Raw genomic sequence first — 24,593 nt, 5'->3', positions numbered from 1 at the left:
ATCTTTTATTAATATTTATTATTATTTATTGAATTTCTATTATGTTGAGTACTATTTATGTATTTCTTATTTATTGTTATTATTTATTGATTATTTATTTGTCTGTTTGTTGTTATTTATGCACTTCCCTATTTGTTTATGTTGTTGACTACTTATTACTTATTGATTATGTATTGTTAATATTTTTGGATTATTTATTTGTTTGCTTGTTGTTGTTAATTGTGCACTTCCCTACTTATTCATGTTGTTGACTACTTATTTGATTATTTATTGTTATTATTTATTGATTATGTATCGTTATTATTTTTGGTTTGTTTGTTGTTGTTATTTTTGTGGACTTCCCAACTTATTATGTTGACTACTATTTATGTATTACTTATTTATTGTTATTATTTATTGATGATCTTTTATTAATATTTATTATTGATTGAATTTCTATTATGTTGAGTACTATTTATGTATTTCTTATTTATTGTTATTTTTTATTGATTATTTATTTGTCTGTTTGTTGATATTTATGCACTTCCCTATTTGTTTATGTTGTTGACTAATTATTACTTATTGATTATGTATTGTTATCAGTTATTGATTATTTATTATTATTATTGATGTATTTATTATTATTTATTTATTATTATTTATTTATTATTGTTTATTTATTTATATTGATTTATTTATTATTATTGATTTATTGATGATTTATTATTATAGTTACTTATTATATTGAGTACTTATTTAGTGTTTTTAGTGTCATTATTTATTGGTTATTTATTATTATTTATGGATTATTTATTGTTATTATTGATTGGTTATTTATTTATGTTTGTTTGTTGTTGTTATTTGTGCACTTCGTGGTGAAGCTTTAAATCTCATTATACTTAAAAGTACATATATTCCAATCAATTCCATTTGAGGCAAAGCCAGGCTCTCTTGGGTGGGAGAGAAAGCGAGGAAGGGAGGGAGGGAGGAAGAGCGCGCTTGGGGGGAGACAGAGCGAGAGAGAAAGCCAAGGAGTCCCTTGACACTCGGCTCGGTGTTTCCCTATTAAACCTCACTTAATCACTCAGCCTCGTCCGCTGCCCAAGTGCAGGACGACTTCATTTTTGAGGGGCAACGGGGCAGACCTGTTGTTTGTATTTTTTCTTCTCCCGTCCACCGACCGTTCGGCAGACGGTATTTTACCTGAGACGCGGGGGAGCAAAGAGGAAGAAGGAGATTGAAAATCGTCAACAACAAAAAAACATGGCTACGACGACGTGTACGCGATTCACGGACGAGTATCAGTTGTACGAGGAGCTTGGCAAGTGAGTGACTTGTGGACTTGGTCTTGGCCGACGGCGGTGCGTGGGAAGCGGGATGACATTTGTCGAAGCTTCGGCGTGTGCGTGGGCCACTTCGGGCCAAAGTGCACGGGGCTCTTTTTCAACGCATGTGTGTTAATTAACACTGCGTTACGCACACGTTTTCCAAATTTAAGTAATTACGAGGGACTAATGTGCCCTGGTGGATTTGCTGTATCATTTTTATATATAAAACTGTCTTAGTTCATGCACGTGTAATATGTAAATGATGTAAACATTTGATGATAAAAATGTTTAGTCTTATAGTTTTACAAAAGGCAACTTTTTCCTCGCATATACTTTGTTCTTTGCGTTTTTTTCATCACTCGGCGTCGTTCGATGAACGCCGTCGCCTATATTGCATCATTTATGAGTCAAAGTTATGAAATTATTATAATGAAAATGAAGAGAGGAGAGCTTTGGGGTCTTGTGAAATGAGGTGGTGATGGTAATAATTAGAGTTGAAGCTTGCTATTTTTGCCTCTCTATTCCGCGACCCAGCTGTGTTCTCTCGGCTAATGCTGATACTATCTTTATAAATAAAAAAAACTTATCCTCGCAAGGGTCTCGGGGGTGCTGGAGCCTATCCCAGCCAACTATGGATACCAGGCACAGGGCAGGAGATGAACAACCACACTCACACCAGGGAAAAAATTGAGTTAGACATAAAAAAATATTGCATTCATTCATTCATTTAATCATAAGGGTCGCAGGGGGTGCTGGAACCGATCCCAGCTAACCACGGGCACCAGGCGCAGACACCCTGAATCGGTGGTCAGCCAATCGCAGGGCACAAGGAGACGGACAACCATTCAAGCTCGCACCCATTCCTAGGGGCTACTTACAGTGTCCAATCAGCCTACCATGCATGTTTTTGGAATGTGGGACGAAACCGGAGTACCCGGGGAAAACCCACATAAGCCGAGGGCGAACATGCAAACTCCACACATGAAGGTCCGGGAACCTGGGATTGAACCTTTTAGTTTGCTAGTGCTAAATTGATGCCTACTCATTTAAATGTAAAATAATTGCTTCATGGTCAGACACTGCTTAACAACCTTTGTGTGTACCCGGAATGGGCGACAATAAATAAACAAGCCCCACTAAAAAACTTGGTGCTTAAAAGCCAATTTGAAAAAAATAAATCCACAGCCAATGCTATTATACCTCAATATTACATTACAATAATCCCTCGAATATCGTGGTTAATGTAGACCGGACATGGCGGCGATAATTGAAAAATCACAAAGTAGGGTCACCCCTATTATGTATTTCTCTTCAGTGCTGAGTCCTAGTAGCAAGAGTGGCTTCCGCTCACGAGTTTCAGCGTGGATTTTCACATTTTTATGAACTTAAAAAAATACATATATATTAATTTTTAAAAATAATTAATAGTGGGAAAAAATCGCTAAGTAGTGAATTCACGATAGGGATTACTGTAGCTAATCTCCGTGTTGCCAACTCCAAACTGCCTGTAAAAAAAATTGGGACACCTCAACGGCCCTTTCGTTCATTTTTTGGATGTCTAAAGGGATTTGATTAATTAATTAATTTATTTTTTACTCAGCCTTGAATTAATTAGGCTCTCACCGCTGACCAAAAAGTAGAACATACAACAAGCGGAAAACAGGATTTTGTTGAATTTGACATAAAAATACTCTCTCGTAAAAAGCCGAGATCAGTATTGCAGTGTCGAAAGAGAATGAGTGAAAACGTATTCACTTCTTTGTTGTAATTTGACAAAATGACACATAGCAACAAATAATTTTCTCCTTTGGTTGAATACATAAATGTACGGTAGTTTGATGAAGGGTTTTTGGTTTTGTTTTCAGAGGTGCCTTCTCAGTAGTGCGCAGATGTGTGAAGCTGTGCATAGGACAAGAGTACGCGGCCAAAATCATCAACACTAAAAAGCTATCTGCCAGAGGCAAGTACTTCCTGTTTTGTGTTCTCATTATGTGCAAGTACACGTTAAATATTTGAAATGTTATGTCACGTCGTGGATGTTCGAGGAAGGCGATTTTCATCCTAAATCGTCACATTTTTGTCTGTATTTTTGACACATTGAAACAAATGGTCAGTTCATTCCATTTGTCAATTTTGCAAGTGCAGAGTTTTTTTGTTGAGAAATTAGGGTTTTCTTCAGTGATTGTTGTTTTGAAAATAGAATCATTTTAAACTCGCATAGAATATTGGATATTAATATCGCTTCGGATTCCGTGAGATACCATCATCTTTATTAATTGTTTCCTCGTCAATATTGTCCAATGATTATGGACTCCGATGTGAAAGCTTCTCATCAGAGAGCTAAGAGAGAGCCGGCGAACCTTACAAAAGAAACACATTTTGGCATTTCTTATATCTTTTGGACATGGCTCTTAGCTTGTGACCATCGGTGGATGTAGGAATATTGATCGACCGGTAAAAGAAGAGCCTCCATTACTGTGGATCTCGCACCGATTGGTTTGTCAATCGGCTGCTTCATTAAGCCCAAACAACACCCGAGATACATAAAGTGCGACTCTGGTCAAAAAATTTTCTTCCATTTTTCTTGGAATGATTTGAAATATAATACCAAATGATTAATCCCAATCTGCCCAGTATCTTTGAGAAATTTTGAAAATTAAAGTGCCCCTTTCAAATGACATTGTAACATCACACATTTTTTTTTTTCACTGTTGCGCCGCCATACTTCCGTATTATTCCATTCACGTGCGATTGGGGTGAACACTAGTTTATCGCTGTTGTAAGATGTCAGAGCCTGGTGTTAGAACAGTGCATACATTTCCCAAAAGTATCGTGATGAGGATTGCTTGGAAGCGGAAAAATTGATTCATTCATCTTTGCAAAAGTCAAGCTGTCCAACTCCTATTTCTTATGGCGTTTCAGTTTAAATTGTATAAATTAAGTACATTGCTCAACTTCTGTGTTGAAAGGTATTTTTTATCATCCATTTTCTGAACCGCTTTATCCTCATTAGGGTTGCGAGGGGTGCTGGAGCCTATCCCAGCTGACTTTGGGCACGAGGCACCCTTAATTGGTGGCCAGCCGGGCAGTACATAAGGACACAAACAACCATTCACGCCCACACTCATACCTAGGGGCAATTTAGATTGTCCAACCAGCCTACTATGCATCTTTTTGGAATGTGGGAGGAAACCGGAGTACCCGGAGAAAACCCACGCAGGCCCGGGGAGAACATGCAAACTTCACCCAATCTGGATTTGAACCTGGGAACCAGAACTGTGAGGCCGACGCGCTAACCATTCAGCAGCCGGGCCGGGCCGCATTTCGAGGTGTATTTAGACTTAAAATATACAATAGTTTTTGCATTTAAAAATGCAATTAATCACAAGTTAACTATGGACCACATGTGGTTAACCATGATTAAAAAAAGTTATTTGCTTCCCAGCACTAATAGACTCGTACATGATCATGTGTTTGTCTATTTTACAAAGCTGCACTTTGATATGTAGTGATGACCCCATGTGACTCATCCCCTCTGATAAATCAATACTGGCTGTAATCAAGTGGCTTTTTCCAGCTGCCAATAAAAAGGCTTTGCTTACGCCGCTAAAAAAGGGCGTAAACACATCTAGCTTTACTGAACTTGGTGCACGACAAGTGAAGTTGAAATGATTGAATTGCTTTTGCGGTCTTTGGACTCACATGGACTTGACCCACAGGGCAACCCTGTTCATTTTTGGACTGTCCCAGTTGCAGGGGTAGCAAGGCTGGGAGGTTTGTTAGGCTGTTGGGAGTGTGCCATCACCACTCTGATACCACCCCCCACCACTCTCGTGTCAGTGCGGCAAGTGTCATTTAATGAGATTAAACCCATCCGAGATTATTTTGCTACTATTAGCAAGAGACGATGGCTAATCTCCTCTGATTGACCTCTTAATGCCACATGTCACGTCAAGGCATTGTCACTTAACTTTGACCAAATTCTCCATGATCGGTTTAACATAAAATAATGGACTAATGAGGAATTGTCAGAATTATCTGGCGTCCTGTCTCAAAATTTTGGCAGATGCATAAAGAATTGCTCATTATCATATAGTTTATTTGGGTCTTTCAGTTTTTAGACAAGTCACTGATAGCCAATGTTCCCTCTTATTTTTCATATGTCCGGGCACTCGGGCAACCTACCTGAACACACTGAGGACCACTGTGAGCAACATCAGAATTGCTCACTCACCACTATCACACCTGGCATCACCTGGTGTATTTATTAATATACATACATAAAAAATCTTAATAAATGTCACTAGAATTTGCACAAATCTGACTTAAATTTGACTTTATTTTTCACGTGTCCTTCTCACTTCTCATTTTCATTCAAACGACTTCTGCTGAATGTGTCGCTCGAGGTAGCCTAGCTTCCATCTAGTCCATATTTTTCCATTGGAAAACTCGCTCACCATTTATGCTCCGCTGCATATTTTGCAGAACAGACCTTTCTCACTCGAAAAACAAAAGATATCGCTAAGCGTGGGATCGATTGCCACTCAGTGGTGTTGTCATTGTGAGCGCCGATGGTTGTCTGTCGCTATGTGTGCCGGATGACTGACTGGCGACCAGTCTAGGGTGCCTTTCGGCTAACCTCAGCAGAGATAGCCTCGAGCGCCTGAAAAGGATAAGCGGTGTTGAAAATGAATTAATAAATGACATTTTTGACCTCGGTTTCCTCATTTTCAGGGTTTGGATACGAATATCTATTTAAGTGCTTCTCTACAATTTATACCCTGTGACAAATTATTTAGACTTCAACCCTACAATTGAGTACCACTTTTTACGTATGTAAAAGGCTTACATAATGTCTATTACTGTTGTTGATATTAACAAAAAAGATTTTAAGAGTAACAAAAACGTAAAGACTTGTGTCTGAGGGACTGTTGCAGAACCCTTAATTATTAGTATGCCATTAAAACGTATCCTTCCTCACGGGGTGTTTTTTTTCCTGCTTAATTGTTACTTTGCTGTCCAACTGTCAGATCACCAAAAGCTGGAACGCGAGGCTCGCATCTGTCGCCTGCTCAAACATCCCAACATTGGTGAGGACACACTCACACATTTTTGTGTGTAGGATTATGGTTTGTATCGGTACACAAAATTTGTATTTTTCTTTGACACTGCAGTCCGTCTTCATGACAGCATATCGGAGGAAGGCTTCCACTATTTGCTCTTTGACTTGTAAGTTGCGGCTTTCCTTTTCAGTTTTTTTGTTTGCTGGTCCCCTTTCTTATATCGTCATATTTTTGCTCCATCCTTCTATCTTCTAATTCTTCTCCTATAATTTTCTTGTTTTTCTTAAATGACTCCTCTCCTAATTTTTCTCTTCCCCTACTGTTGCCTTATCGTTAAGTTTCCACATTGATTTTGCCTTTCTCTTGTTTCCTATTCAGTCAGTCAATTTTCTCCTGTTTGTGTTGACTACTAATCTCTTCCGCTCGACTTTTTTCCTGACTTTTTCTCTCCTCATTTTGCCTTCTCATTTCCTCATCTTTTCATTTATTTCCTCTTCTTATTTCCCCTCTCTTCCTCTTTTCATCTTCACATTTAGGTTCCTCTGCTTGTTCTTTCTGTTTCTTTGTTTCCATTTTTCCTTTCCCCTTCTCTAGTTTTCTTCTCCCTTTTATCATTTGTTGTCTTTTTTCTCCTCACTTTCTTTTCTCACTTCTCCACTTATATACTTTCTTCCCCTACCTTGGTTATATTTTCTCACACAACTGGACTTTTTAGGGAACTTAATTCAGCACTTATTATTCTGTTGACTTTTATCCACTTTCCTGTTTGTCTTCTCATTTCACCATCATTAATTTTCTCATCTTTATTTTGCCATCTTGTTTTTCATTCTCATTTAGTTTCTATTAACTTCCTCTTTTCTTTTTTCGTGTGTTAAATTGACCTTTTCCCCTTGCCTTTTCCTGCCCAATTTATCCTCGCTATTCCTTTCTATACAGTACCCTTCCTTCTCTTTGCTACAGTGGTAACTCGACATACGAGTGCCCCAACATACGAGCAATTTGAGATACAAGTAGTCTGAAAGTCAGGGTGGAGGCGGGGAATTTCTAATCGAATATCCTGTTTTGGGTGTTTTTTTAGAGGGTTGGAACAAATTTATTTGTTTTTAGTTCATTTCTATGGGAAACGTTCGTTTGAGTTACGAGAAAATCGACATACGAGCTCAGTCCCGGAATGAATTAAGCTCGTATCTCGAGGTACCACTGTATTTATTTACTTATTTCATCTGGTCTTGTTTCTTCACTCATTTCTTCTCATGATTTCCTCACCGCCTGCCTCTGCTATGATATCCTCTTTTCCCATTTCCCTTCTTTTCCTCTTCCTTCTTAATTCCACGTATACAATTGCGTAACTCTTTCCCACGAACCCCCGGCCGTCAAATTCATAGCTTCTCCCGCGCCAACCACGGCTTTCTCCCTTGTGTGATCCTCTTCCTGTTTCCATAGTTACCATTTGGATTATAGAAGGGGGTGATGAAAAAAAAAATGACACTCTGTTTCGGTTTTTGTCAATTTGTGTGTATTTATGTGTCTTTAATTGGATGTGTGGCCATACAGGGTGACCGGGGGTGAATTGTTTGAGGACATCGTAGCCCGAGAGTACTACAGCGAGGCTGATGCCAGGTAGGAATGGACCTTTCGACAGACACACTGTTGCTTCCGATCTTTTTAACTCACAAACTTGTTCAGAATGAATTCATGCAGGTACATAGACTTTACAATGATACCCCCCCAAACACACACATACACACATTTGACCAAACATTTCTGAGGCAAAAAGACGGGAACAAATCATAAAAGGGATGTTATTAAAGGAGCAACATTTAAGATTTACATTTAATCATGAAATGGCCCTGATATTTCAATAGACATGACAGGAACTTGTGTTTTTTGGGAGAGCTTGTCACACGGTTCTCAATGTTTAGGCCAAAACCTTCCCCCAAAGTCCATTGTCAGCCCATAAAAGTTATTGTTTTGACTTTTGTGTTTTCAACGGATGCCCTGCCCTCCACCAATCAATCACCCAATTACGAGATCAGTTCTTTGTTGTTGTCCATGTTGCCACAGCTGTGTAGACTTTGTAAACTAACTTGGTCAAGTAAGCCACTACAGACAATATTTCACACCAATGTCATGGTTTCACGATTCAATTTCATTAAAAAAATCTATCGATCGATATAATGAACATTACCTTGCTAATTATTGCTCCCTTATTTAATGATAGTTAGTGAAAAGCTTTGCCAATGGATTGCATCTCAGGATATTTTTGCATTACCACATGATCTGGGATCTACTTAAAGTGCTAGTCCTGTTCTGCCATCCTTACTAACTCATTGGAAATTTGACCCCATTTGTCGTGATCTTGTGTCAGTCTTACAAAAATACACAAAGGCCTCAAATAGCAAAACAAAAAGGACAAGGATTGGGATGATTTTTGGACAGTTTTAAAACAGAGATTGGAACCCTGACACACTCAAATAAAAACCCGTACAGCTCTCTGTCCTCCCACTCACTAGACACTCAGTGGGTGTGAATCCTGCTGGCTTCGTGTCTCTGATGCCTGCTATTCGTCACATATTCTGCACATTACAATCGCTCATTGCACCTTGTCCACAAGCCCGCCCGTTCACAGACACACACACGCATCTTTCTGTGTAGGACTGGAAAATTTGCCTGGCACCAGATCTCCGCGTCCTCTGTGAATCACTTTCATTGAATACAAGCGCTACTTTTAGATCGCTTCCTCTGTTCTCTGCTGTGCCTCTCAAGGAACCGCAGCCTGTGTTGCACAATTAAACAACTAAACTTCCCACATTCGAATGAAACAGCCCCTTAAATTTGTACACTATTAAATGTGATTGCAGTGTTAATGTGAAATACAGTTAATTTGGAATTCATAGGTATCTATGAAATTTGATATTCTATAACAATTCAAACCTTTGTATTGGTAAGTCTGGATCACCAGGTCCGTGAAGTGGACAGAGTTTCATCTATGCAGAGGCAGAGAGTGGGATGTTTGGATGACGAGAAAGCGGCTGAATGGAACTTTTGCATTTGTCACCTTGATGCCAGACGGCCATGCCGAGGGCAGAGCCGAAAAGGGTTGATCCGTACACTTGTAGGCTTTACTTCTTGACACACTTTACATGTACTGCAGTTTAGAAGTGGGTTTTTAGATCATAAAATCCACAGGCTGAAACTTTGACATGCTTTCAGCACAGAACACAATAGATAAATACACGCATTCACAAAGCATAATTTTCTGGGATTTTATTATATTGCCCCTAATGCTTAGCACTTTATTATGTATAAATAATGTTTTTATATATTGTAACGAATCCAGTTGCATGTATTGTTCAGGTTGCAATTTTGTATGTGTGGAGTGTTATGTTTTGCATGCTGTCCGTAAATGCACCGCGCGATTGACTAAAGGGAGGGTTGGACGAGCGCAAAACAATTTTGTATTCTTTTCGTCTTTTGGGGGGCAACGGCTTGTGTCTGCTGCCGTGTAAATGGAAACAGGGAGGAAATGTTCACTGAATTGAAATGAATTAAAATGATGAGGGGAGAAAGGTTTCGAATCAAGAGCGCCTCCAGGGGCTGGCCACGGCCAGTCCTCTAAATATTAGATTAGATAACTTTATTCATCCTGTATTCGTGAAATTTCATTGTCACTGTAGCAAGAGGGTGAGAATGCAGACACAGGAAAAGACATTTTGACAGAAATAAGTTAATAACTAAATATACTTTTATATACACATACATACATACATACATACATACATACATACATACATACATACATACATACATACATACATACATACATACATACATACATACATACATACATACATACATACATACATACATACATACATACATACATACATACATACATACATACATACATACATACATACATACATACATACATACATACATACACACACACACACACACACACACACACACACATACATACATACATACATACATACATACATACATACATACATATACATACATATACATACATGTACATGTATTCATACAGTTGGTCTAAACATTCAGTATCATTCAAATATGTTCACCTCCCCACTCACTAGTATAAATAATTTTAGATTGTGGTTGCATCATACATACATTTAATTTCAAATGCAGACCCAAACAACCAACGGCTCAATCGCACTACCGACACCAACCGCATTGGTAATGGGTGACTCCACTCACTTTGCTGTGCGTTTTTTGGAAACTACTACTACGACAGTTTCAGCTTGTCCCGTGTGGGGTTGCCATAGCGAATCAAATTTTTCTACTTTTGCCGGACATTTGCCTTTCTCAACGCAACACTCTGCATTCATCTGGCACATGGGAGAAATTTTCTCGTCTATGTTAGCTAATGCTTACCGCACCAATCGCACTACCTTGAGGATGTGCGGTTGTGGGAAAAGGCGAGTGCAAATCATGCTAGCACACCCCCTGACCCGGTTTACTGACCCAGCTGCTTTACCTTTGGGCGCTCGTGCTAAATTTGCACTTTTTTTTAAAGCAGAGGAACATGATGAGAGCTAAGTCAATGCAGACAATTTCAAATGATAACAGGTCATTAAGTCAATGCATTCAAACTTGTAGTGTCATATCCAAACTAAAATGATGTTATAATAAGAAATTCAATAGGATAACCGGCATGTATAATGAAACAACTAAATCAGTAACCAAAAAATTCTGAATGTTATTTACACTCGTAGTGTCGCAATCCATACAGGGAGGGAAGTCTTTCAACGTCTTTAATGTTGCATTTTTTGTAGAAAACTCAAATTATAACATGTCCCATTTTGTCTGTTTTTACTCAAAGCCACTGCATTCAGCAGATTCTGGAGGCTGTGCTTCACTGCCATCAAATGGGCGTTGTGCACCGAGATCTAAAGGTGAGCGACACCGAGTCAACGTGCTTGTCATTGACCAAGGGATCTTACTTCTACATGCACTTTTGTTTGTTTGAAACATTTGGAGCAAAATGTGGAAAAATTTTCAAGGTCAAACATTTATGCTGCGGGGCAACCAAGAATTTAACTGGAAAAAGATATAGAAGGATGAAAAATTCATTAAGTAGTAATTCACTCCTTTTCAATTTAATTTACATTTAATCAAATCAAAAGCCTTTATTGTCATTATACAACAGCTGCGTATAACAAAATTGGTGGTGTTACTTTTTCAATGAATTTCAAATAGAAATCAAGGGAGTATACAGTGGTACCTCGAGATACGATCTTAATTCGTTCCGGGACTGAGCTCGTATGTCGATTTTTTCGTAACGCGAATGAACGTTTCCCATTGAAATGAACTAAAAACAAATTAATTCGTTCCAACCCTCTGAAAAAACACCAAAAACAGGATATTGGATTGGAAAAAATGTTTTATTTCTTCTCATTCGCCATCTATTAACAAAGTAACACATAACTAGTGGTTTCATATTACTAAAATGTGTTTAATAGTACTAAAATTTTACGGATTTCGAAGGGTGGAGAGAGAGAGAGACGGACAGAGAGAGGGGGCAGGGGGCGGCGCTTTTTGCACGGCAACACGCTCGTTTCATAACATAAACAAATTTAAATGAACTTGGATTACGATGCAGACACACTCAAAAATAAATTTAATCTAACCTTACACTAAACTTAATTCAAATTTTGTATTTAAGTTTGATACCTTTCTTCTGGCTGTATTTGCCCCGCCTCCACCCTGACTTTCACTATCGATGGGCTGTCTGCTTTTGTATTCCCTTCAAAATATTCCCAAAATGATGCACACAAATGTCCTCACAATAGGATAACGCCCGACCACTTGCCAACGAGAAGTAATATATACTCCTCGTATTAGCGATCGCTCCGCCATTCGCGCTGAGTGACGGGAAAAAAAAAAACTGAAAAAAATGCAACTCTCCGCCCAGTGCTCGTAGATATCTGTTATACACGAAAGAGATGCGGCAAAAAAGACAATAAACAGCCTCTCATGTCTTGGCCACCTGGCTTTCTCGTACCTCAAAATTTGTCTTGTATCTAAGAGATCTCGAGATAATTATTTGCTCGAAATTTTACTCGTATCTCGAATTGCTCGTATGTCGGGGTGCTCGTATGTCGAAGTACCACTGTACTCAAGTTTCAACCCAGCGCTAAAAGTCCTATTTCAACCTTAAAGTCAAAGGTTATGTGAACAGGAAGTTGTTTGGTTTAGCTGACTTTGACTGTTGGCGACATAAGGTCTGTGTCAAGACACATTTTTGCAGAACAGTTTACAATTCGGTCTGAATGCAGGTTATCTTTACTGCTGTGCGTCGGCTTCTCTCCTTTCTCTATTCTTTTCGTGATGGTAATGTTCATTTACTTTTCTTTTGTCTGGACCAACATTGCTAGATGACCCAGCTTTCTTCTTTGGTGCCACAATGTGAAAAAAGGAGGGCGAAAAAAAAAGCACAGATACTCCCGGTGTACAAACATAGACAGTGCTAAGCAGAAACTATGGTGCTGGGGACTAAATGGCGGACGATTTACAACTGATTTACAGTGTTGTTGTGATTGACAGACTTTCAAGTTGACTGCTAACCAAAACCGCAACACTTAATGCAGGGAACCCATCTTTTAACTGAAATTTCAAAAGCCCATCTGTTCAAACAAAGCTAATTATTTAAGCTGGTCCTATCCATGAAACAAAGTGTGCGATGTCAAGGGAGAGACAGTCGTGTGTCCAAGTGGGTATAGAGGCCCATTATTAGAGTCTCTTCTGACAGAGAATAATGAGATGTGCCACATTATCTGGGCCACCGACAATGAGCATTTACACCATTGGCACAGCATGTCAGGCTTAAAGCAGAGGAGGGTAAAGTTAAATGTGGCATGTCTTTAAATAGCATCCATGTCTTGTCTTTTGTGTTTTCCGTGTTCATGTGCAAACCCTTCAGCCAGAGAACCTGCTCTTGGCTAGCAAGTGCAAGAATGCAGCGGTGAAGCTGGCTGATTTTGGCCTGGCCATTGAGGTGCAAGGGGAGCAACAGGCCTGGTTTGGTAGGTAGAGAAAATGTTCAAGATACCAGACACATAAACACATTTTCTTTTCACTACCTGACGTCATCGTTAATAGAAAATACTATCAGATTCAGATTTTATATACAGTGGGTCCTCGAGATATGATCTTAATGCGTTCCGGGACTGAGCTCGTATGTCGATTTACTCGTAACTCGAATGAACGTTTCCCATTGAAATGAACTAAAAACAAATTAATTCGTTCCAACCCTCTGAAAAAACACCAAAAACAGGATATTGGATTGGAAAAACATTTTTATTTGTTCTAATTCGCCATCTATTAACAAAGTAACAAATAACTAGTTGTTTAATAGTAATACAATGTGTTTAATAGTACTAAAATCAGACAGATTTTGCAGAGGAGAGAGAGAGAGGGACAGATAAAGAGGGGAGGGAGAGAGACTTTTTGCAAGGCAACGCGCTCGTAGCAACATAAACAAATTTAAATGAACTTGGATTACGATGCAGACACACTCAAAAATAAATTTAATCTAACCTTACACTAAACTTAATTCTAATTTAGTTTTACATTTTTATACCTTTCTTCTCCCGGGTTAGCTCTATTTGCCGCGCCTCCACCCTGAATTTTAGATGCAACCGATCGAGGGTTGTTTGCTTTTGTCTTCCCTTCAAAATATTCCCAAAATGATGTACACAAATGTCCTCACAATAGGATGACGCACCACCACTTGCCAACTTGCCCGGGAAGTAGTACTCCTCTCGTATTAGCGAACAAGCGCCGCCATTCGCACTGACTAACGGGGGGGGAAAAACACTGAAAAAATGCAACGCTCCGCCCAGTGCTCGTGAAGACATTACACCAGGGAGTTGCGACCAGAAAGACAATGCCCATGATGTTTTTATGAGCAGCCTCTCGCGTCTGCTGTCTGCTCGTATATCAAAATTTGTCTCGTATCTCAAGATAAATATTTGCTCAAAATTTTACTCGTATCTCAAATTGCTCGTATGTCGGGGCACTCGTATGTCAAGGCATTACTGTATACTGTACAGTCCTCATCGCAACATCAAAACGGACAAGGAAAAACTCAAATCTCCGTCTGGGGAAAATTAGGAAACCTTGAATAGTATAAGGTCTGTCGGATTGTAGCGTATATAGTCCACCTTGCCGAGAGATGTTTTTTTAACTGTTGTGCGAGAAAGAAATGGCTTATTGTATGAAATACAGGCCTCTAGCTTCAACTTTGACATCCTTCTTTTTCGAACCTTCCTCTTTGTATGTTCAACATACTAGATGAACAATCTGGACTGCAGGCTGGCCGTTTTAATACCCGGATCCTTCGCTTACGCACACGTCTTGGTGTAATTAATGCTGTGTGTGGTCTGGCATTATCATGTTGATAAATATAGTCTTTTTCAATGATGGATGAGAACATATGCTGTTCTAAAACTTGACTTGTCAAACCTAAAATCGTGATTTGTTTGACCACAGAACTCTTTTAAACGTTGCCACACTTTTTTTTTTAAAAATTGCTATGAAGACCCGAATAATAGTAGGCACTGGAATAATAATAGGGAGTGGAAAATTCCAAATGAATTAATAATAGTAGGCACCGGAATAATAGTAGGCAGTGGAAAATTGTGTGTACTTTTTATATTTTTTCTCCATGCTAATACTACTGCTAGCAAGACAACGGATAATCGTGTTGCAAAGTTGTATTACAGTTGCAAATAATTGCTGCAATGAATTGCGTATAACGTAAAAGCAGAATAGGATACAGGAATCGCCGCCCAGCGCCCAATCACGGCGAAGACGCAGTTTGCTCGGTGTTGCCCGTGCTGCTGGAGTGGCGAAGGCTCGGTCCTCGTGCGCGTTCACGTCGCACGCACGCGCACAGCACCGTGCAAGTGACAGCTCATAGCAAGTCACGTCATCTATGCCAGAAAGTTAATGACATAGAACAATGTTGCTGCTGCACGGACTTAATTGAGGCAAAAAATAATAATCGTAGGCACCCGAATAAGAATCGTAGGCATGCGAAAATTTGAGTTGAAAAAATAATCGTAGGCATACGATTATTCGGGTCTTCATAGTACCTTGGACCCAGAGAAAATGGATCCCTGCTTGTCTGGGTCCTGTTTGTGAATTGCTTCTTCTTTATACTGTAGGAGTTTAATTTGGCAAGGGCAAATAGCAGAGGGGATTGTGTTCACGAACAATGGTTTCTACCTTCGCCCTCATACAAGGAGATTATTCATGGTTCTCTGAATCTTTGGAGGTTGTTATGCGCTGTAGAGCCTAAAAACGTCAAGCTCTTGGATTTTTTGGGGTGGCAAGCACTTGACTGCTTCAATATCTTTCTGCTCAACATTGGGGAATTGGTGATTGGAATATTTTGCCTTGCTTGAATTAATGACTGGCTGAATGAAATGTTTTATATTCTTTCTCTTCAGGCTTTGCTGGGACACCAGGGTACCTGTCACCTGAAGTCCTGAGGAAGGAGGCATATGGCAAACCTGTGGACATCTGGGCGTGTGGTGAGTTAGACTGAAGGTCCCACTGTCGCCATTAAATAATAGTGCTTTGCCCAAATGCATTTGAAAATCAATTAGAAAGACTCGCTTGCACAGATCACACAGTTTTGTAGCAGTTTGCCTCTGCATAGATGAAACCAATGACGTATCAAAAGGAAAGGATTCCGCCAGGGGGCATTTGAGTGAAAGGAAAACAGAAGTTGAAACTCGTTGACCTTATTACGACACGAGTGGTTTGGGAAGCATTGAAAGTGAGGTCAGGGGAGGCAGTACGACCCTAAGAATCTAGTTCTGGGGATATTTTACCATTAAAAGTCAAAATCACCATAACACAACACAAGTGAGCAAGCAGGGAAGAGAGTAACAAGAGCATGATTACCCCCGAGATTCTACTAAACAGGTTCACACAGCGCAACACGTTAGCGTTAGCTTTCGCTCCATTTACATCGGAAGTCAGGCGACTACTGAATATTGAATGGTAAATATCACATGTTTAGGCTTCTCGCTTCTACACAACAGTAAGCATAGCAATTGAAAAACAAATAATCATTCAGAAGATATTAAAATGAGATTATTTTTACTGGTGCACTTCTGGGCAATGCATTCCTGTTTCTGTTCCAATGGCGTTGTCAACAACTCTTCTTTGGAAACACTTTATTTGTCACTTGGTCAACGCAGTCTTCAGTAGATAATACCTAGCTTTTCCACTCCATTTTCTTGATGTCCACAACCCACTCGTCTCGCACCGCTTGATCAGAGGGGAATTTATGCTGTAGCAATTTCATACACGACACCACAAATTAACCATTGTTCTGTACACATCAAGTATTAACCAAGTTTCTCTTAAAGCAATTGAATTGCTTGGAAAAAACAACTAAAATGCTGACTGTCACAAAACTGAAACTACATGGATGAGGGCGTTGCATGCATAAAAGCCTCCCATTTCATACGTTGTTTACCCTAACCCTCTGCCTGCTCTAACTACGAATAATCAGTATTTTTTTTAACTTACAATGTTTAAAGATTAGATAGAGAATGTCTTCAATTCCAAAAGCATGTTTCTGTGTGTTTGACAGGGGTGATTCTGTACATCCTGCTAGTTGGTTATCCCCCTTTCTGGGACGAGGACCAGCACAAGCTATACCAGCAGATCAAAGCTGGGGCCTACGACGTGAGATCCCAATCTGCCTTTTCTCTCTCTTGAACTTCTTTCTTAAACTGTTTCATCTTCTTTTGCTTCCTTTGCAACCATTCATCTATAACGTTGTGCTGTTCTTTTTGTGCACAGCCATGCCTCAAACAAATCAAGAAATCAAGGACGTTGTTAACTAAAAAAACGAATAAATTAAAAATGATTCAATAGACCTAGATTCAACAATTGTAGTACTGAGAAAATTCACTCCCCAATCCATTGCCGTTAAATAGTGTACAGTGGTACCTCGAGATACAAGCTTAATGCGTTCCGGGACTGAGCTCATATGTCGATTTTCTAGTAACTCAAATGAACGTTTCCCATTGAAATGAATTAAAAACAAATCAATTCGTTCCAACCCTCTGAAAAAACACCAAAAACAGGATATTGGATTAGAAATTCCCCACCTCCACCCTGACTTTCAAATGCAACCTATCGAGGGTTGTTTGCTTTTGTCTTCCCTTCAAAATATTCCCAAAATGATGCATACATATGTCCTCACTATAGGATAACGCACGACCACTTGCCAACTTTCCCGTGAAGTAGTACTCCTCTCGTATTAGCGAACAAGCTCCGCCATTCGCACTGACTAACGGGAAGAAAAAAACACAAAAAAAATGCAACCCTCCGCCCAGTGCTCGTAGAGACATTACATGAGGGAGTTTTGACGGGAAAGAGTGCCCATGATGTTCTTATGACCACCCTCTCGCGTCCACTGTCTGCTCGGAATTTTACACGTATCTCAAATTGCTCGAATGTCGGGGCACTCGTATGTCGAGGTATTACTGTAATTCTCTGGTCCAAAACCCAGGTTTGTATTCAACTTTAAATGGGTTCATTTTGATGGTGAAATAGGGTATAGAGCTAGCCTTTTGTGGAAATCTCGAAGCTCCAAGCTTTTCAAAAAACTTCCACTGACTTCATTGTTGCACCTCGGAATTTGGTTGGTCAACAAATTTCACCCCTCGCTCTGATCTTATTTTCCTAAATTTCCACTACATGGCTTCGTTTCTTTTCACATTTCAATTTGTTCTCTTTATCTATTTTGGCCTCCGCTCTTCTTACTCACTTGCCAACCATGTAGCTGTTTCTTTTTTTGGCCACTCTTGCGTAACTCTGTGCTCTCATTCATATTTTAAGGGGTAGAAAACTCCCCTTGGGCCACTTTTTTCCAAAATTATTTTTAACTACGTGCCAACTACTTGCGAGCAGAATTACATGCACACTTTAACCTCCTAACCTTAACTCGATAGATATATTTATTTTATTTGAAGATGAAATCAGTCCCTCTCTTGCTAAAAAAGACAAATAAAAAGTCAATTGAAAATGAGGCTTTTCATGTAGCAGCACATTCTTCACACAAGTGCTTTCTGTGTTATTTTTTTTTAGTTTCCTTCACCAGAGTGGGACACAGTAACACCGGAGGCCAAAAACCTCATCAACCAGATGCTGACCATAAACCCAGCCAAGAGGATCACTGCCCAGGAGGCCCTCAAGCACCCCTGGGTCTGCGTAAGTGGCGCATACAGTACACTTAGCCAAGGCAATATCTTAATGTACGGTACAGTAAACCTATGGCTGATTATAACTGTCATCTTGTCATTTAGCAACGGTCCACGGTGGCTTCAATGATGCATAGACAGGAAACGGTGGAGTGCCTGAAAAAGTTCAACGCCAGGAGGAAACTCAAGGTCTGAGGGTCTCGCTATTTTTATCAAAACTTTTATTTTCTCAAAATGGTATTTTAATCTTGTCGGCATTTTCACCCTGCAAGAAAACAAAGGGGTTTTTCTCTCTCTTTTTCAACACGGAAAAAGTGCTTTCAGCGTTTATAGCTGTTTTCTTAAGTGGTTAAAAACATCAATTCATTTTAAATACAGCATATCCTTGTCAGTATTGCGGGGTGCTGGAGCCTTTGCCAGTTGACCTCAGGCAAAAAGATGGACTCGCCCAGTGGTGCCCAATCACCGGTCCGCGAGCTAACTAGTGCTGGTCCGTCAGAGTAAAAAATATTAAAGTTTTCAATCTCGCCCTCCTATTTGAAATGAGAAAAGTTGTTATAACAATAATAATAAATAATTGCTTTTATGCTTCGGACTTATTTTGCCGTCGTGGGTGTCGTTCGTGCACCGACCCCACCCCACACAATTTTGTCTTAAGTTGTCGCCCTCCCCATTAGCTGTTCCGCGAGAAAATAGAAAGAGCTTTACCGGTCCGCGGTGAGAAAAAGCTTGGGGACCGCTGTTGTAGACCCTAAACAGCTTGTCAGTCAGGTGTAGGGCACACACAGAGACTGAAAAGCATTTGTACAGAAATTTTATCAGGAAAATCATCTTTCATCTGAGCAAAATAAGAACACACTAAACATGGAAATATGTTTAAATTTGTTTCAAGGGGAGACAAAACCTCTTTTCCCTTAGTCTCGTCCCAACATTTTCCCTCAACAGCCTCGCCCTGATTTTTTAAATTCAATTCAGCATTACATCATTAGCATGGGGTGACTTCATGTTGAACAACAACATTACATCTGCTTTGCCTGAGAACAAGCTTGTTTAGTCAAGTTGAGGTCATTAGCAGTGAGACAGCAAAAACCCTGTGGTCTTTTAGGTTAACAACAAACATCGCAAACATTTAATAATGTTAACTTTTGCACATCATTTTTCTAACACTTATGCACCACACCAACACTTGTGGGGGACTTCAATGCCCATGTGGAGAGGAACAGCTGTTCCAATCAGAACTCAAGCGGTGTTCTATTATTGGATCTATGTGCTCATCGTGGATTGTCATGCACCCCCATGTTAAAGCAAATGGGTTTCCATATGTGCGCTTGGCATGTGGACTCCCTAGGCTGCAGTTCAATGATTGACTTTGCAGTCGTGTCATTGTACTTGGACCCTCAGTTGAAGAGAGGGCTAGAGTTGGGGAGTGAGTGGTTGGTGTCAGAAAAGATGATGCAAAAGGCACACCCTAATGGAAAAGGATAACATGCTGGGACGACCCCTAACGGCACAAGTCGAAAGGGAGAAAGGCTCCCGCTTCCTTCAAAATCCCATGATTTTGTATTTGTAAGTGTAATGGTGGTAATAGACACAACTGTCTTGTATCACGTTGCATGCACCACAATGCTCCGAAGCGACCATGCGCAACTGGAACTCTCAACTACCAACCAAAACAAACATCTCTCTCTCTCTTGCGCTGTCTTTATCTCTGTATAAGGCTAAAGCCCCTTTTTTCCAATTGTGGTCTATTAAAAAAAAAAAAGATTATTTTTTTCTGCGGCTGTTGTTGCACAAAACCAAATAGATGACATGCTTTTAAAATCTGTTTTGTTAAGCATGAAATCCAAATGAAACTGTAATGTAATGTATTATTATTATTTTTCAATTTCTTTGCATTTGTCTTTTTTATCGCAGGGGGCCATACTCACCACCATGTTGGTCTCTCGGAATTTCTCCGGTAAGTTCACATGCATTCACTTGTCAGTTACGGCCATTTGTGTGGGGGTGTTTCTGCGTGGCAGGACATGTATATCTATGTGTGTGTGTGTTTGTGTATGTGTTACAGCTTGTATAAGGGAGACAGAAATGAAAACTTGGAATGTCTTCTAAAGATCATGTATTTCAAACATTTTTTTAAATGTACACAACAGGCTCAAACTTATGAAAAAAATACATTACAGTGGAATACAAATCATCAAACTATCAACATAATGTATGTGCACAAATAATCTGTGGAAATGAGCTCAAAGTGCTTTGACGAAAATGGTGAAAAGAGAAAAAAGATGGAGCATCGTGCATTCCAGGGCAAATGGATCAAACAATCTGCCTTTGTTTAGAGAGCAGGTTCTGCGGTGTGTCTAATTTGCAATGACAAAAATCCATCGAAGAAACGGTTGAATGCATAGTGGCACTTTGGCACACGACACGCTATCTTTGCACCAAAATATCCAGAGACAAAAGAAAGATGGCTTGCTGAGAGCTGCAATGCAAGGTGCAAGGCACCCAGCAGCAACTCCGCACATGGACTAAAATTCCGCTAGCTTTACTGGCAATTCAGTAAAAGTGAGGAATCAAAAGCATTCACAGATGGTGAGTAGGCTAAAACTTTTCAAGGATTTTCCGGACAAAGACAAGAATGAATGAATGAAATGCCGTTCTCGGCAAGAATTGTCGTGGGTGCAGGCTTTCATTCAGACCAACAAAAAAGGACACCTTATGTAAGTGTACTCAGTTGCTTGCAGTCAGGTGCTACTTATTATAAAACACGCCTCATTGGTTAAACTGTCGGCACTTGATCGGTTGGAACAAAGAGCAGTCCACTAAAGGGAGGATTTATTCGAGTCTTTGATGGAGTTTGCTCAAGAAACAAATCGACCTATGAATAAGTTTGTCTCAGTGTGTACTGACAGTGCAGCTTGGCAAAGTGATGTCGCTGGTCATTCTTGCGATTAACTTTATTGTTGTGCGAGCCTTAAATGATCATTGGTTTAAAACACAGCTGGATGAAGTAGAGAATTCTGTTTTTGTACGGCAATGTGCGTAGGTTGTCAATTGCGATGTTGCTAGGCTGTTTTGAGGCTTGCCTCAATGAAATCAGGACTTTTCTTGAAATAAAAGGCATCGTGGGCATGGCCTGTATCCAAACTTCTGGAGAGACTGGGACACATGGTTGCTAGTACAGTCATACCTCTACTTACGAAATTAATTGGTTCCAGAACTTTTTTCGTAACTTGAAAATTTAGTAAGTAAAGCAGTACTTTATATGCAAATTCTCTAATTCGTTCCACGGTCCTCACACAACTACCAACTAAACCCGTTAAAAGTGTTCCAATTTTGTATGAAAGATGTGAGAAACACACAAAAATGAGAGAAAATGATAAGAAAATGATTTATTAATGTCTTAAAAATAATAACAACCATACAAAATCTAACGGCGTCAGAAAGCCATCCACTTTGTAGTACATTTTAGACTTTTACGTGTGCCCTATGTGTGTGTTTGTGTGTAAGTGAAAATATGTGCATGTTGCATTTGTACGTTTTTTATCGCTTAATAAGGGGAATTGCAATCATTAATAAGGGGAACATTTTGCATTGACAAGTATGTAAGAGAGAATCTTGAAACATGAATAGTGGTTGTTGTGAAACAGCCGATGAGAGCCCAGTAGAGTGTAGCGAAGTTCTAAAGTGAGAAGCAAGGCATCAGCGACAATATTTTAGAAAATAAAATAAGGGATAAGGAAATGCATTTACTTTTGGGGGGATTTCGTAACTTGGATCTTTTTCGTATCTCCAGGCACTCATTTGCATGTTAAAAAATTTGTAACCTGAACCTAGAGGCGGTTGTAAGTAGAGGCATGACTGTATGTTTCAATTGATTATAGAGAATAAGTTTGGCTTATCAAAACCAGGCGTGAGCGTGTAGTCTGCAGTGTCTCTTGAAAACGTTGTGGAGGTGTTACGTTTTGGTATCTATGAGAAATCAGCAGGATGTAGAGAAATATAGCTCATTCTCTGTTTATTGCGACATTTATACTAGCCTATTCGCAGATTGCTGTTATCTTGATCTTTCTGACATTTCTAAGCTGAAACACGTCGTCATCTGTCAGTCCAACACTGTAACCGCTCTGTGGTCGGACTTCTTTGTCCTCCAACTTCTCTTTTCACGCTCATTTCCGTCCTCACGACGTAACCTTCTCTCTCCCACCTATGCGGAAAGTGGGCTGCAGGCAGACCACCGCTCCGGCCTCTGTTGTTCCAGTCTCGGGCACCGTAGGTACCACAATGGCAGCGGGGCTGGCGGAACAAGGTAGCGCATGGCGGCACAATCCGCGGGCATGCCGCCTTCTTGCCTCCCCCTTTCTGTACTTTCTCTATTTATTTTATTATTATTATTTTTACCCTTTTCTCTTCTCTGTATTGAAACTCCAAGCATGACATCGGACCATGTTCTCTTCCACAATAGCATCTTTAGCAGCCATTCCATCTTTCATTCAATTAAACCCCACTATAAATGACAAAAAATCTTTGACTAACCTGTATGTTTTGAGTTGTTTAGGTCTCCTCACCTTCATTAACATCATTTTACTTACCCCAAAGCATGACTTAAACCAGTGTTTCCCAACCACTTTGCAGTGAGAAATGGTCAGGTGTTAAATTAGAATTAAGTTTAGTGCAGGGTTAGATTAAACATATTTTTGAGTGTGTCTGCATCGTAATCCAAGTTCATTTAAATTTGTTTATGTTATGTTACGAGCGCGTTGCCGTGCAAAAAGTCTCGCCTCTCCATTCTACCATCTTCTGCTCCCCCTCCATTATTATTCCTTCTCTCTCTCTCTTGCTTTCCCCTAATAAAAAAATACTGGGCTCTAAGGATTGAACTCTCCTGGACAGTGTGGGAGAATGATGCATGGAGTGCATGGTGGACGGACGGGGCACTCGAGTGGGGGCATGCTGGAGGGTTGGGGTTTTTCTCAAAGTGGATTTGCGATGCATTTCAGCAATGGTGAAGATTGTAGGCTGTTTTTGCTCTGACTCGGATGACAAATTTTGTAATTAAAAACGTGGTCTGCCAGATTATTGCAATTTGCACTACCAAGGAGACATTCGGGCATTGTGACAATGGGAGTAGGTTTCCACTTGGGGGAGCTAAACCCAGTGTGTGGAAAACAACAACGACCACACTCAACTCTAGGGTAAAATCATATTCACTCATGTTGGCAAGCTCTTGGTGGTGTACTGTTTTGTGCATTATCTTGTACTCCGCCCTCATACGCTTTATTTTACAGTTTATACTTTATGATATACATAAACTGCATTAGACTTCATCTTTACTTTGTACACTTAACCCTTGGGATCCTGTACACTCCCACCCCTAATCAAACATTGATAGCTTGCTGCCTTAAGCCTATCAGGATCACTGAGAGCCAACTTGTTGTATATTCACACATAAATAACATATAAACATAAAAAAATCCTCTACTCAGTCGTGTGACTTAGAAAGATTCCTCTGCCCCTTTATTTATATATTTATTTATTAACTTATTTATTAGCTATTTATTTATGTCTAAAATGTATTTTCCCGTGTCTGTGTTCTCACGCTATTGCTACTGTGACAATAAAGTTATCTAATATAATGTAAAAAAAACAACAACACATATACACTTTTTTTTCTATTTGCTTGATTTACTCTTAGTGAAATAAAACACTATTTTTATTTTTAAAATTGAACCCCTGTTTGCCACCATAATACAAAGAAGTTAAAGGTGCTGTAAACTCAAATTAAAATGAATAAATTGTTGTTTGGGCCTAAGTAAAGTATTTTCGGTAGTTTAAATAATGTCACCATGTTGCTTAGTGCATTATGGGATCTGGAAATGGGCATATTAAAGGCATATATTGTATTGGTCTTTGCTAAAATGGAAAACCGACTCATAACGACATCAACTGGCATTTTAAACCTG

The 24,593-nt window shown here is 39.6% G+C and overlaps 1 protein-coding gene across 8 annotated transcripts in view; it reads left to right on the top strand.

Annotated features, from left to right (window-relative positions):
* The first annotated feature begins 972 nt into the window (after positions 1–972).
* Positions 973–24,593, top strand: part of camk2b1 (calcium/calmodulin-dependent protein kinase (CaM kinase) II beta 1) — a 45,344-nt gene continuing 21,723 nt past the window's right edge. For 4 of the 8 annotated variants that reach the window (XM_077601689.1, XM_077601687.1, XM_077601686.1 and 1 more), the window contains exons 1-13: positions 973–1,304; positions 3,173–3,267; positions 6,338–6,397; positions 6,482–6,536; positions 7,925–7,990; positions 11,226–11,298; positions 13,326–13,428; positions 15,859–15,942; positions 17,016–17,110; positions 18,521–18,643; positions 18,739–18,822; positions 20,548–20,590; positions 22,850–22,939. In XM_077601689.1, the coding sequence (XP_077457815.1) occupies positions 1,243–1,304; positions 3,173–3,267; positions 6,338–6,397; positions 6,482–6,536; positions 7,925–7,990; positions 11,226–11,298; positions 13,326–13,428; positions 15,859–15,942; positions 17,016–17,110; positions 18,521–18,643; positions 18,739–18,822; positions 20,548–20,590; positions 22,850–22,939 (1,033 nt within the window). In that variant the 5' untranslated portion in view covers positions 973–1,242. The remainder of the gene's footprint in view (positions 1,305–3,172; positions 3,268–6,337; positions 6,398–6,481; positions 6,537–7,924; positions 7,991–11,225; positions 11,299–13,325; positions 13,429–15,858; positions 15,943–17,015; positions 17,111–18,520; positions 18,644–18,738; positions 18,823–20,547; positions 20,591–22,849; positions 22,940–24,593) is intronic. The other 4 variants (XM_077601692.1, XM_077601691.1, XM_077601690.1 and 1 more) reach the window with 1 other exon arrangement.

This window comes from Stigmatopora argus, chromosome 5 (assembly GCF_051989625.1).
Source record: "Stigmatopora argus isolate UIUO_Sarg chromosome 5, RoL_Sarg_1.0, whole genome shotgun sequence".
NCBI lineage: Eukaryota > Metazoa > Chordata > Actinopteri > Syngnathiformes > Syngnathidae > Stigmatopora > Stigmatopora argus.
Note: the sequence above shows the minus strand (reverse complement) of the source record. Positions and strands in the feature narration are given on the sequence as shown.